The 15,371-nt window shown below is 41.8% G+C and overlaps 2 protein-coding genes across 2 annotated transcripts in view; both read left to right on the forward strand.

Annotated features, from left to right (window-relative positions):
- enah (ENAH actin regulator) overlaps positions 1-10,741 on the forward strand; it is a 72,913-nt gene extending 62,172 nt beyond the window's left edge. Inside the window, 10 exon segments of the mRNA XM_054618660.1 lie at positions 578-731; positions 733-769; positions 771-890; positions 1,233-1,366; positions 1,938-1,986; positions 2,966-3,017; positions 3,279-3,345; positions 7,045-7,129; positions 9,136-9,193; positions 10,501-10,741. Coding sequence (XP_054474635.1) covers positions 578-731; positions 733-769; positions 771-890; positions 1,233-1,366; positions 1,938-1,986; positions 2,966-3,017; positions 3,279-3,345; positions 7,045-7,129; positions 9,136-9,193; positions 10,501-10,538 — 794 coding nt within the window. The 3' untranslated portion in view covers positions 10,539-10,741.
- Positions 10,742-15,334: 4,593 nt separating this feature from the next.
- The window catches only part of lbr (lamin B receptor), a 19,059-nt gene continuing 19,022 nt past the window's right edge, over positions 15,335-15,371 (forward strand). The window contains exon 1 of the mRNA XM_054618256.1: positions 15,335-15,371. This exon is cut by the window's right edge and continues 177 nt beyond it. The gene's annotated coding sequence lies outside the window, so the exon portion shown is untranslated.

Below are 15,371 nucleotides of genomic sequence, written 5' to 3' on the forward strand. Positions count from 1 at the left end.
GCTTCTCTTTTTCAATCTCAGCAGGTTAGCAAGTAGCAAGTTCAGCAAGTACTGCAGTATTACAGTAATATTAGTGTACAGAAGACCAAATGTTTGGTATAAGAGTACTTGACAGGGAGGGGGTGGACACAGAAAATACGAAACATGCCTCACTTTCCAAAAGTGAATATGGATCCTGCATATGCTGTATATGGAAAGTTAGCGAGCCAGTTCCACAGTCTTGAATTAATCTTAATCCAGTCTAAAAATATCAATAGCGAACCGGTCACTCAATATAATCAGCAGACTTTGTCGTGATTCCCATGTAGGAACTATTTTCTGTGGATCATCTTGAGTAACCAGGTGGTGATTTGTTTTGGAGAGAAGATGACTAGGCATCTCACGCCAAAACAATCTAGATTGATAGATAGAGGTAACAAATATGTATTTATGATTTAGGGGTAACTGTCCCTTTAAGACCGATGAAAAATGTTTTACTTTTCCAAAAAAGTGACACTTTGAATTACATTTTTTTCTATCCTTGTGTCCTCGCCCACTTCCCCCACTACCTCCCCCACCCCCGACAGACGTGGCTCAGGCCCCGGGGTCGACCGTCCCCGCCCCTCCCCGCCTCCGCCCCTGCCACCCGGCTCCACTGTGACCACCCCGTCGGCCGGCCACCCTCCCCCGCCCCCGCCTCCTCCGCTGCCCCCGCGCTGACCCCCGCGCTGACTCCAGGCGGGACCCCCCTCCTCCTCCTCCTCCTCCATCAGGTCCGCCTCCTCCCCCGGAGCCCCGCTCCCTCCCCCGCGCCCCCGCTTCCCGCCGGACTGTTCTCCCCCACCGAGGACCGTCCCTTCTCGGGCCTGGCCGCTGCCCTCGCCGGGGCCAAGCTGCGCAAAGTGCAAAGGGTGAGCGCTCGATTTTCAGTGACTCGACAGAAACGCACACAGCCCTCAAACATTATCTTCACACTTAATCACACTGAATCACTGTGACTGAAACATTCATGCACACACGCCACGTTCACACATGATCACACACACACAAAGTCACCATCTGTCACTTCTTATCTCAGACTCAGGAGGTTCACACTGCATGTTTGTCGACGAAATACAGAATAGATCAACTAGAAACTGTTAATATTTTTTCTGATGTTAAATGTACATAAAAAGGACCAATCATGTGTTTTCAATTCTTGTGCAATCTTTAAAGTTTGTGTCTCACAAGAGCTGTGGCTTGTGTCCCTTCAGAGCGATGATGCAGGGGCGGCTCTGGCAGCAGCCATGCTCGGGGCCGCGGGGGCCAAAACTGAAGCCAGAGGCAACGGCCCTCTGCCTGGAGGAGGAGGGCTCATGGAAGAGATGAGCGCTCTGTTGGCCAGGAGGTAGAGTCATGCCGCTTATTATCGTTAGCCTTCAATACATCTTAATCCTTTCAGAATTTGATTTGTTTCGTGGTGGTCCCATTGGTCCTCACTTTTTTTCTGTGTAATCCAAATCATTCTTACTGCTACAGTCCACACGTGTATTTGCTTAATGTCAAGAATAGCAGAAGAGTGTTTTGATTTTGAAAATACAGCTGTGAATGTCAGAAAGGAGAGCCACCATTCATGTTGAGGAGAAACAGTTATGTTATAACATAAATGCTGCTTTATACTTTTCACAAGGGCAGTTGAATGGACATGAGCTGACAAGGGAACATTGGGATCTTTTATACTAGCATTCTCAAAGCTATGATAAGAGCCATGCATCCCTCAATCACTGATATTAAGCTCTGAATATGGAATTCAGCACCTTTAACTGTATTTTATTCTAGTCAAATAAATAAACTTTGGAATTTAGGTAAATCTTAACCAGAGGCTTTACTCCCAAAAACATTTGAGCTGTGGTCAATGATACTAGTGTTGAAATAACTAAACCTCACTCCTCACCTTAACTTTTCTTCATATCTTACAGGAGAAGAATTGCAGACAAGGGCTCGTCACCTGAACCCGACCAGAGATCAGTAAGTATCATCAGGGTATTCTCTCATGTCTCTTGTATCTACATTTTTCTTTGATCAAGGTCCCAAATATCTTTACTTACCGCTCACTGCTGAACATCACAATAGCTCGTCTGTGTGACAACACACATGGTTCTGTCAGTGTGTCCCGGCTTTTACAGCCTGTGCTGCATTCACTACATCCCTGTCTTTAAACGAGTCCACAATCCCTCACTGCTGTATCTGTGTATGATAGGCTGCGTGCCACACTCCAGTCTGCAATCGCCACGTTTGCATACCTTAACATGTGAAATGCTTACCTGAACTGCAGAGAAAACCTGGCCTTTATTTAAAACCAGGCCTCTTTTAGCCTTTATTTGTAATGCAGTATTTGATCCAATTTTTGTCAGAAGTCCCTGATATTGATGTCCTGACAAATTCAGTATGACGTACATTTTAACAAAGCTTCTCTCTTATAACAGAGAGGCTGTTTTCATTTGCTAAGTGATTCCAGTCACTTCCCCTTTGCTGCTTTTTTTTTTTTTTTTATCCTTGGCTTTAAGCTTAAGTCAATGAAACTGGACACTTCTTCGTAGGCTTTTAATGTGAAACATCTGCAGGAAGTGTCGAGTTACATTGGTTTAATTGAATTTTGGACTTAGTCAGTAAACTTCTAAGACGCCTAATGGATTATCTCTTATTTTCAGGGTGCATACTTTGAATGTCTGATTTAAAAAAAAAAAAAAAAAAAAAAAAGGAAAAAAAAGTTCTATATTGGTTACATTTGCAGGGGCATTGAGTCTTAATGCTTTAACTCTAAATTGAATCACAACCAACAGCTAGCTGCGAGTTAACATTACTGGTTAAACACAGACAAAAAGAAGCTTTAACTTCCTCCTCTAGACCTTTAGTTGTCCCCTTAAAGATTTCCATTATCCAGTTTGTGTAGAAAGCCTCCCTGGTCTCATGTTTGACCTTTGAACCCCATCTGTTTGTCCAACAGGAGGAGGGTGAGATCAACACGACCCCTAAAGTGTCAGCCTGTAGCACACCAGGTGAGTGTCAGAGGGAACCAACACTCTGGAGAGAGAAACACCGGCCACAACCACAGGAGTTAATATGCATCTTCCTAACACAGCCACAGAGGATCCAAGTTAGCATTAAACCTATTTACATTTCCCCTCAGTGGTTATTGGGAGTGACCTTGTTTTTGTTTACGATGATACACATTACTGAATAGCTGAACTAAATGGCTTACGGTAAGAGGAGTTTATGTGTTTATATTTCTGCTGTGTTTTTGTGTCATTTTTCTCCAGACATGCCCAGGAAGCCGTGGGAAAGAACAAACACCATGAACGGTAGCAAATCTCCAGTGATCGGAAGGTACGGGATCCCCAACATTTCATGATATTTGTTATGTGTTGTTGCACTTAGAGCACATTGTATATCCTAAAACAGTTCAGTAGTAAAAAATGTTTACATTTATGTGAATGGCTAGCAGCGACGCTACTAAACATCCGCATTAGCATCGGCTAGCTTTAGCATGATGCACTGCTGGGGGCCGTTCAGCGCTGGCTAACATCACTAAAGCTTACGTCGCCTTCATGTGCACGCTGGACATCCGGCTTAAAGCAGAGGGGTCTGTGTGCGATGAGGAAGAATCGAGTGGTATCAAGTTTAGTTCTCAACGCTACCGGTTTCATTGGATGTTGAAAGAGTGCATCACAACCACTATGGACATTCTAAGGACATTCTTAATTGTGGTTTCCCCAGTTTCACATCCACATAGCCTTTTTATCTTACTAGGCTGGGCTTAAGGATAGGCAAAAAACTTAAATTTTCACATATAGCGTAAAGGTCTTAAAAGGCATTGTCTGTGACGTTGTTTATATACACAAAGAAAAAAAAATTATGGGACGTTGCTAAGTAAATGTATAACTGATATTTCTTTCACTTCAAGATCAAATGGTCATTAGTTAAAGGTACCACAGGGAACTTTTACTTTGTGCTGATTTTGGCGGTCCCTGTGGACAAAAGTGGTAGTGTTTCCCAGAACCAGAGTCCTTTTAGAAAACCTCTCATTTTACCTGCTCATATAGAAGCATCAGTATTAAATGAAGAATGTTTCCTTTACAGTTAAAAGTTACTTGTCGTAACTTTAACACAGTAAAAGCTACTTTCAAATTTAACTGAAGGTTAAAACAGTGCTAAGGGTTCAGTGGCATTCAAGTGCAAAAAGCTGAGTGGGCATTATAAATAGCCCCGACTCACAGCCGTCTCATCAGGCCGGGGACAAACGGACACATGTAGTCAAGCTGTCATTTTGTAAAGTCAGTGTCTCTGCTGCTCACACAGACGAGAGTCTCCATGGAGAAATCCCATGGGAGCAGATTCCTCCAACAGGTAGAATGAAAAGGCTCCCCAGGAGAGTTTGAGAAATCCCCTTTTCTTTAAAACAATCTCCTTTTTTTTGAGGTTTGCTGTGATGGACTTGGTTTGCCGGAGAGGGGGCGGGTTAAGGCCTTTGTACAACAAGTCTGTCTTCTTCTTATGCCTTGTGTTAATCCGCTGGCCGATACAAATTGCTCCGCACATAAAAACCTGCACACCGAGTCCGATGCATTTTACTATTCTGTTTGTTGCGAAGAAGATAGCGCAGATAGTCCCAAAATGGATGAATGACATTAGCAAGGAGCTATCCTTTAGCTGCCCAGAGCACAATCACCACTGTCTAATCTTTACTACATCCTTTGTTATGTGACAGTCCCCGATTCCAAGCTCTTCTTAAATAATCTGCCATAATCTACCTTTACGTTCCACATCTCTGAATTCTTTATACTTTGTTTGTCGTAAAGTGCTTTGTGCCGGGAGACGAATGAAGGAATTAATCTGAATATTAGATTCCATTATGCATGATGGTCGTTTGCATCTACGGCAGCTCTGAGTGGTCAAACAACTCTGACGGATGCATACATTTTTTTTGCCAAAAAATCGCCCCAGAACCAAAAACTTTAATGACTGTCGCAAGTATCGTAGTTGACGTGTTAATGCGATTGACACAACTTGAGGTTGTATTTATTTTTAAACATACAAAAACATACAGACTTGGTGTTTAAAGGCCTTTATTTTCAAATGCTTGGATGAAACCTTACCATTGGATCCTGTGTTGTCTTTAGTGTATTTTTCCAAACTTACCAACCTGTTTGTTGTTTGATAAGTGCTGTTTGGTGCAATATGCCATGCGGTGTTTTCTAAAACATTGATTTCTCATCCGATCTAGAAGTGTGTTTGCATGCTCCACAGCCTGCTGCGCTTTTCCTTTTCTATTTTTTTACTTCTTTAAAACAGGGAAATCCAAATGTGTGTGTCCTATACTGTACACCCACCCTATCATACACACAAACACATGAAAACATGTGTCCGCCCAGTGCCAGAGACTTGGCACAGTATTATCATTGTAGAGCCAGAGCCCATCCAGCAGGCACTCATATAAGATAAGGCCCCACCGGGGTGTGTGTGTGTGTGTGTGTGTGTGTGTGTGTGTGTGTGTGTGTGTGTGTGTGTGTGTGTGTGTGTGTGTGTGTGTGTGTGTGTGTGTGTGTGTGTGTGTGTGTGTGTGTGTGTGTGTGTGTGTGTGTGTGTGTGTGTGTGTGTGTGTGTGTGTTTGTGTGAGAGACCAGATGGGCGTTTTTGATTACTGCTTATTAAACATAACTTTAATATGTAACCCAAGGAGAGCTGAGCACACTAAGGCTGTGTGTTGTTTTACACTTGAGTTAAAGCCGGGGCCATTTCATATAATTCCATTATAACATTTTAGCATACTTTAATTCCAGTGGTCTGAGAGAAAACTACAATTCTTCACCTTCCCTTGGCTCTTTTTTTCAGACTTTATGAAAATCTAGTTTGTGACGGGAGACTTTGGCTAATCCCAGATCATTTCAGAGAGAGAGGTGTTCCTATTGGCTATTCCGCAAATGCGTGTGCGTGTCAATTCTACAGAATATCCTGCAGGAAACATTTGCTATTGCAGCATTGGCTTCAACTGCCAGCACTGCAGAGTATCCCACAAAATGAAGACAGATTTATCAAAGATTCTGACAATATCGCAGGATAGGAAATTATGCTAATAGTTTAGCTTCTGCTAACAGCAGCAAAAGGCTAAACTATTAGCAACACTTTTTTATTTGTTCAATCAAATTTTCTATGGCTTTCCATTATTTACCAGTTTGGGTATAGTAAAGGTTGCAGGAGAAGTTTATTGGACTGAGTGTACAGTAGTGCAGCCGTGACCGTCGGAACGCCCTACATGCATCATCTTCCTACTGGAAACAAAAACAATGCTTCCGTGTTCCGGTGTACAGTACTTCCAGCCGGTAGCTGCTCTAAATGACCCGCTGCTGGAGCTCATTTCCTTTTCTTTCAAGTCTTCTTCCTCTCTTTTAAAGCCCAGACGAACTGCTGGCTTACCGCTTTTCCTCAAACTTGTGAGAAGAAGCTGAACTGCTAAGAGGTTGCACCTTGCAGATTCATTGAAAAAAGTCTCTTTGAGGAGCATTGGAAATAAATAAAACACAGACACCTCATGCGCTGTAGGATCCTTTCTTGATATGTCAGAAAGGATGTGTGGAATCATCAAGATAACTAGAGAGATCCAACCTCCCTGACTGAGATATTCCTTTATAAGTTCCATTAATTGTTGAGTCTTTATTTGTGTGTTTGCTTTTGTGTGTTTACATGCATGTCTTTCCCAAATCAGTGTGCATGCCCAGGATTTGGTTCCAAATTTAAAGCATCCTTTTTTGTGTGTTCTATCGGATGCGGCAGCAACTAACTTCGGGTTCGATGATTTTTTTTTTACGACAGAAAATGTTAAAATCCTATTTCTTTGCATTGTTGTTGTCACATTTATCCGGCTGTGCTTTGTTTGTTTTCCGTGAGTCAAGGTGCAAATGAGTTGCAGTTCAAAATTTGTTAACATTTTTATATACATGATAATAATGTAGCAGCCAGAGTTCCTGAGTTCTCCTTTTCTTTTCTCTTCTGCTGACTTTCTTTGCGTTTCTTCGTCTCTCCTCACAGACCTAAATCCACCCCGACACCTACTGCGTCCCTAAGTGCCAACGGTGTGCCAACAGAAGCTGTTGACTATGACAGATTGAAACAGGTAGGTGGCCGCTTCATTCGGCAACTTTAAAGCTTTTATTTTGATATGGATATAGGGGGAATGTTACATTGTCATGTGGTGTGACAAAATCTGTGTGTTACATAAGTCACCCGACCAGATCAATATTCCTCTACAAGTTTCCATACATACACATATACGCATGCTTTCACATGTTAAATGGTTCTAATGCATTTCTTCCACATTTCACGTACTTTCATGTTTCACCTACTTCACTACAGAACCGGGTAAAGGTTTGACATAATATCACCATGAAACTTTCCCAGATAATAACTTACATTAAGGCATTTCTTTTTTTGTATTACAAGTAATCTTGATATGTTATGTTTAAATATGCAAATGAGGCATTATCTTAATAAATATATGCTTATTTGGATTCATTTTCAAAAGCAAAAATCCGAACATTGGACAAAGCCAGGTTCAAAATACTTGTTTCATAATGTTTACATATTACAGTCAAAGCTTTTTACAGAGTAAAGTTTTGGATATCTCTTTGTTTTCCTCCAAATCTGAATATACTGTCAACTGCCATAAAAAAAAAAAGATTCATGTTTTTAGTAATAAAATGTTGACTAAATCAGGTTATGCCAGATATATGAACAAACCCCTCTGTAAAACCCTTTAGAATATAGATAGGAATAAAATTGGAAAGTTTAGTGCATGGAAGTACTACTGAAGTGGAGATTTCTTGTTTTATTAAAATCCATTTTGTAGGATTACATACATGTTAATTCCCCAAAACATTTTTTTATAATTTATGACTAAAATGGTCTTACTAATGACCTGCTTATTAAAACAGTCATGTTTGATATTTAATTGTGGTTATTGTATTGCTCATCTCAGGAACAGCTCAATGGATTTCCATTGGTCGTTTTTTCTCCCCCTAACTAATCATGCGGCCCTGTCACTACTATAACAGCGTGGGTGTGTGTGCAGTGACCCGTCCAGTTATAAGGCAGCTCCTCCCTCCTGACCTCAGCCCATGAGCCTGTTAGATAAGTGCAGAGTCTCTCAGAGTCCTGCCTATCTGCCTACACAACTGCTCACAGCAGCAGGGACCCAGAGACAAACCCTTTACTATGCCTACTGTCGCTAGGGCGTCCTCATACACTTTGTGATTTGGAGGCAAAAGAGGACAGCTCAGACTTCATGATAAACCACATACTCTGGCTGTCATTAATAGAGTCTTAGCTGTGAGGGATTGGTCTCTTCGTAAAAAAAAAAAGACAAGGGATTCCCATTTGCTAGTTGGCAACGTCTCTGTCGCCCAGTTCAGACCCGGCATCAACAAGCGACCGGAGAGATACGTAAAGAATGCGTCAAACATCTTGGGCCGATTTTGGTTTGCCTCGAACTCGCCAAGGATTAGACCCAGTCGGTAATGTTCTGAGTTCTTCAGTGGCGTGACTTTTCCACTAGGTGGGGCTTCAGACGGATAGGTAGCGCTGTGCACTTAGCGTTTTGGAAATATTTCTCATGTCACAGAAACCACTAAGAGTGAATCTAAGCACCTGCTCTCATCCCTCGCTCTCTGAAGCCCGCAGTGTCGGTGGTACAGAGGTTCACCAGGAAGCGCCTGTAGACGACGACCATATATTTTAGGTTCATGAATTAAACCCAAAATCCCAAATATGTAGGAAGTAACTACTGCTGCTTCCTTGCCGGTTGAAAAAACCCCAACACATTTGATCTTTGCAAACGGAAATGATATACAAATGTATTTGCATATGAAGTGGGGAAGTGAGATGTGGTCACTCGAGGAGCACGAGGAGACGCGTTCTAAGGTGAACGTCGACGTACTGAATGACGTCTACTTGTAAACAAAAAAACCCGAAGAAGCGTATTAATGCCAGCTCTGAACAAGGCCTTGATGTCACGTGACTTTTCAGGGGGAGTGGAAGATGGAGAGACAGGTTTGTGTCTTCTCTGAGGGACATTTATAACGTTCGTGTTGAAAGGTGACTCCGTTGTGTTTTTGTTTTTTTCAGGACATCATGGATGAGATGAGGAAGGAGCTGTCGAAGCTAAAAGAAGAGCTCATCGATGGTAATTATCATTGAAACCCGTGCTCTTCCTTCACACACACTTCAGTCATCCAGTTGTCTGGTTTATTACAACTTGGCTCATAATATATTACTTACCAAAGTAGTTTCTGACTTCAGAGAACATGGCAAACACATGTGGTCATACAATCAGACAACAGTACATCCAGGTCTCTCATTGCACAGGAAATCAATGTGTGTTGGTCTGTGACGGATAGTTGCAACAGTTTGTTAACATGGGGCTTTGTTTAAATCGTCTCTGATGGTCTGACTCATTTCTAGCGATGCCGCCATGTTCCCAGATGAGCATAATGTTCTTTTATTGTTTTAACCTCCACTCCAAATTGTGTTCATCTTACATTTATGTCCTCCTAATTGTCTAACCTCGGCCACAATGACTTGTGTTGGTGCAAAGTTGGCCTCTAGAGAGGTGTTTTAACATTTCTATACTGAAAGGGGGAGATGTCTGAGATTCAAACATACCCGGGGCGAGCTAGATCTGGTACGTCACAAATTGGAAAGCCAATTGATGACTAATATGCAAATGTATACAGGGATCCAACCCCCAGCGCTGAGCAGACTTACAGTAAAGAGAGCGCGAGTTAGCTTGATCATAGATAAAGCAAGTTAAAACTTTATGTTTGACAGCAAACATGGTAGAGTGTGCAGTCACTGGATGTGCACCAGGCTCTGGAGCTACCTTCTTCCACCGAGCCCAAAAATCCCAGGAGATATTATTGTCGGTTTCACATCGTGTAAAACCCCTGCCAGTTCCATGCTAACGAAAAGACATAAACAAAACAAAATATGCTTACTACACTTACCATTCTGGTGCGTCTGCCAGTCACATCATCTCGGAGCTCAAAGCCGCCATTTTGACACGCGCAACGGACCTAAAATCTCTCAATAAGGGAGAGAGAGTAGGGTAGATTTTTATAGGAAGACAAACATGTTAAACTAAATATGAATCATAGCAGAGTATTTTAAGAATAATAAAAATGTAAGGAAATCATTTTCAGTAATCCAGAATATTCTTTCCGGAGGAACGTAGTGTAGCTCATCAGCTAATTTAACATCACCAGTGGTCACTGCCTCGATGTGACGCATACTATTTGCTTATAGCATATAGGTTGGATTATGACACATAATTACCAGTGGCTTCACTCAATGCAATGTGACGGAGCAGAACTAAGTCATGCAGTTGCACTCGATGTGATCGATTCACATTCACATGTTTTTAAAATTGTGTTTTGGTACCTTAACTCTCACATGCATCTCTCTCTCTCTCTCTCTCTCTCTCTGTGTCCCCAGCAATCAGGGAGGAGCTTGGAAGGTCCAGCACGGCGTAGAGGACCCAAACTCCCTCTCCACAACACCTACGACCCCACAGATAACCCACGGTCAATTTTTAAGACATGACAACACGACAGCAGAAAATAAAATCAAACAATAAAAATAAAAAAACGGTGACAACAATCACGTCGATACTGAGAGAGAGAGAGAGAGAAAGAGAGAAAGAGGACGTTATTCGGGGCAGCGTGGGACAGGAACAACTACGGACAGGGTTGAGGTTGGGGTGGTGGGGGGGGGCTTGTAACCCACATAATCCATCCTCCTACTAAGCCCCACCCTTTCCTCCTCCTCCTCCACCCCCTGAGGGCTTCGCTTCCTGCAGGACAGTGTCTGAAAGAGAAGCAAATGTTTTTTATGCAAAAGATGATATCTCTCTCTTTGTCCTATAATAACAAAGAAAAACACACAAACAAAACAATACTGAACTCTTCGATGATACTGTATTAACCATCGGCGCATAAGTGAACGGAATACGAACTCTTGTGATTTACTATCAAAAAGGCACGTTTTATTAACAGAGTTTGGAGACAGCGGGGACGGAAAATAAAAATAACTTCTTTTTTTCCCATAATGCCATAGGGGTAGCGTGCGTGTGTGAATGCGTGTATGTTTGTGAGTGCGTATGGGGGACCGACAGTCTCTGGTGAAGTCCACCACTGCAGGACACTGTAAAGCTCGTCTTCCTCAAATACTATTTTAACCTGAATATGTACAAAAGAGAGAAAAAGTTATTTAGAAGAAAAAAAAAAAAAAGCATCTATCAACCATGTCTGTTTCAGTGTAGATCTTCGGCCGTATCAAGTAGCTCAATAGCCCAACCTTTGAAACGGGACGCCCTCTTGTCCGCCTCTTCGTCTTTGGAATCATAACCACAAGCGTGGCGTCCGTTGACATCGTCTCTTCGTCCGTACCGTCGAGTGGACGTGGAGGGCCGCCGCCTCTCTGTAGCTCTCTACCAAACTCCTTCTGCAAAGCGCCGATTGGCTAACAACCGTCATGCTGGTTGACTGCCGCCAGATTGAATGGACTTTTCCTTCACGTGCGTTTTGGACTCAATCACGTCTAGGTTCTCTGTCTGCATGTACCGTCTTGGTCCTTTTTCCTTTGCTCGGGTCAAGGGTCACGAGTCTGCCACGAAATCATGTTACCTGTCGCAAGTTTTTCTTACAAGCAATAAGTGTAGCATCTCTTTTTAATGGCCCCACCCCACCGGTCCGGACGCCACGTAAAACATTTTTCGATGTCCTGTCTGTCCCTTTTTTTGGCCCTCCAGAGCCCCTCGTTGGACGACGTTACCGCCACGCCGCCTCTTGTCAATTTTATCGCAGATATTCTGCGTCTCCGTGGGCTGACATGACCAGAATATCAGAGCAACACTGTAAGACATGATTTCATGGGATAACACCGTTTCTAAATTGCAGTACTCTGCTTTTTTTTATTTTCTATAAAAATCCAAGGGTACTGTGTCTTTAGCCACATTGGAGCTGAACAGATTTTTTTTTTTTATCCTTTTATTATTATTAATATTATTCTATTGCATTTATAAAGTAAATCTTTTGAGAGGTGAACCGGACAACCTAAAGGTGTAAAGGATGGTGTCCACGTGAGGACGTGACTGTGCCATTTAATATTTCTAGTGCTTACTGACGATGTGTGTTTCATCTTTTCTTTTTTTTCTCTCTTTGCCTTTTACTCCTGCCAATGTCAAAAATCCTTAAACTGTACTTTCCCTGAGAATTTACATGGATAACAGGGACTGTCACTTTATTCTCAGACACTTTTTGTTTCCAACATCTATTTTAGTTCAGTGCAGAGTTTATTTTACTAAAAAGTACAATCAACCTGAGAGGGAAATGTCGGGAGAATGATGTCCAAATACTGTAACTATTGCTCCAAGGTCACCTGTCAACGGGGAAAAAGTCCATGTTGCAGTTCTGTGCTGGCTGTCGTAATGAGATCCGGAGGCGGGACAGATCCACTAATGTCAAACGGCGGCCCACAGTGGGGGGTTTGCCCACAGTGGGTGGTTGTTTAAGATATCCAAGGTGATAGCTTCAAAAACCTCAATCATGATTGTTAAATCAAATTAAGAACTCCCGAGGCAATGCAGTGAGCATACCGTCGCCACTGTTCACCTTTAATGTGAGTATTTCTGATTTAAAGGGGCACTCCAGGGATTTATCATATTCCTTCCATAAATCGGGATACTTGCAATAGGCCTATTTCAAAACAAAAATGGTCAAAATCGAATCAACAAAGGCTGAAATATATGTAGTCCTAAAATTCCCATAATTCAACGATAGCATCTTTTTATTGCATTAAATGCTCTTGTCTTATTAGATATCTTTGTCAAACCTCGCGCTCACGTTTTAATTTTAGATAAATGTTCAAAATGTGTATAGTCTCCGTGCCCCCCCAGTGACATCACTATGACATCATCGGGGTTACTTTCTCTCCAGAAGCACAGAAGATGTTTGTCCCGTGAAAAACGGGCGGGGTGCCCCTTTAACATTAGGATCAGTAGAAGCGGCCGAGGAGTTCTCACCATGTCTCGCTTGGTATCCAGGATCTCGGAGAAAGCTCTGTCCTTCATTGGCCGTTGGATCTCATGCAACATGGCTGCGTTCAAGGGCTCGGAAGTATGAGAGGTTCACAGATTTGAGAACCCCCAGTTCCTCTCTTCTGCTTTGGATCAGGTCAAATTTGTAAAAAAAAAAAAAAAAAAAAAAAAAAAAAGATACTGTGATGGGAGAAAGTCATGTGTTGATCAGGGTCAGGTCTGTTTCTTCTGTCGTTTCATCCTCTAATCCACTTTTTTTTTTGTTGAATGGTAACAAAGCATCGATTGCACTTTAAGACATCAAAACACCCACAGAGCAATCCGACACACTCTGACAACAGAGCCTCATGTCGCCAACAGCGCAGCTCTCTCACCAAAGGATTCAACTCGGCATTCTCCCGCTCAACATAATAGCTCTCAACAAAGTCGCCTTTCTTTTGATTTCATTTTTTTCGTATCATTAATAGTTTGTTCCGAGAGATTAACAACAAGAAAGATGTCCGTCTCTGTGCTCGGTCCTTTTGGACGTGACGGGGGCGAAAAAACGTTCAGATCGAGAAAAGCTCGTCTCTTCGTGAAGCTACGTGGTTTGTGCCTTGTTCCGAAGTTGCATTTAATATGTCGAACATATAAAGATGACTAGTAATAATATCTAGGGACTGTCATTATGATCACATGCAGTTGTTGTTTAGTTTGGCTTTCTTTTTTTGTTTCTTTTTTTTCGTTATGGTTCATGTTTATTTAAAGGGAGAATTTTTTGAACTTGATACTGTTCCCCACCTAAAAAAAAAATATTTTTCTTTTGTTACATAAATGTGATTTATTTCCATATAGTTGTAAGGGTTGCTTTTCTAACAGCTCAGAAGTACAATCAAGTCTTTGAGACACGAGGCCTGTAAGGGTTCTTCGCTCTGAGAGGATTTTTTCTAAACCTGAAGTCCAGATGAGTCCGACTGCAGTTGTTCTGCGACGCCATTCAAACGTCTCAGAGACCATGTGTGTGTTCAACTGCTCAGCTTTCTTCACTTGCTTGGAAATCCTTTTTTTTTTTTTTTTTTTGTCCTCTGCAGTGAGGTCTGCTCCACGTCGATGTCAGATTTCCGACGGAAACACGTATCTTTGTCCGTAGTCCCAGTTTTCTGAGAGAATTGTGATTTTTGCAGGCGTCGAGCTCGGCTGAAGCTAGTTACACAGATGGGTTTCCAGACTTATTCTTTTATCAGCTGCATTGTACCATACTGTTCTCATGTTTATTAGTCTTTTCTTACATGCTAACATATTGTTTTTGTTTGAGCAAATTAAATAAAAATTGCAATACAAGACTAGAAGTTATTTCTTTTCGATTGATATTATGAACCTTGAACAGGGTTTAAAAGCCTCACACACAGAGGGGCTTGACAAATAAAGAACACGAAAATGAGAAATGGTCGCCTGTGAATATTTTATGACATGGGCTTTTATTGTGAAAGGTATGAACAGAAGAGAGGATTTGGTCTGCCCTGCCTTTGTCAAGGTTGAAATGAGTAATAAAGTTTTTCCTCCTCAGCTCTTACTAAGGAGCCTCTTTGTTATAGTTTAATAAATATACCCGCAATTCAAGCCTTTTATGCACAACGTGATTGGTTAATGCTTTTATTTGCAGTGCAAAAGCTTGTTTTCCGGGGGAAAAAGTGTCACTTTTTTGCAACATAATATTAAATTTACATACGTATTAATTGACAAAAAAATATGCCCCCTGATGTGTAAAGGCCTTTAGTCTCATCTTATTTTTTGTCTCATACTCAATTCAAACATCTTCACAATATCTTACCTAATCCACATGTAACTATATAATTTACTTACTCTTTAATCAGTGAAGTGGCTCAGTGATATCAGTTCTACAGCAGTATCTATTTAAAGTGTGTGGACCTTGGCCACCATGAGGTACTGGTCATACGAGACCAAGTACTGCTGTAAAAGTAAAACCCTTTAGTGTATTGAGTAGAGTGAGGGCGAATTCACTGCTTAAGAGTTCAACTTCTCTTTTCTATGAGGAAGATTGTGTTCATTTTTCTTTTAAACAGTCTCACTTTAAGTGAATATTGACTTTGAACTCCCTGCCCACATCCGTTATTACAAGCGTTCAGCCTCTGTTTCACAGCTTGATAACTTACAGCAGCGTCTGATGGTAGCTCACTTTCCGTTCAGCCGAGGACGACAGGAAGAGGAAGATGAGAGCGTGTTTTATTTTCTGATTGATGATGCATAATGTCTCTGTGCAGCCTTTCTT

This window comes from Anoplopoma fimbria, chromosome 18 (assembly GCF_027596085.1).
Source record: "Anoplopoma fimbria isolate UVic2021 breed Golden Eagle Sablefish chromosome 18, Afim_UVic_2022, whole genome shotgun sequence".
Classification (NCBI taxonomy): domain Eukaryota; kingdom Metazoa; phylum Chordata; class Actinopteri; order Perciformes; family Anoplopomatidae; genus Anoplopoma; species Anoplopoma fimbria.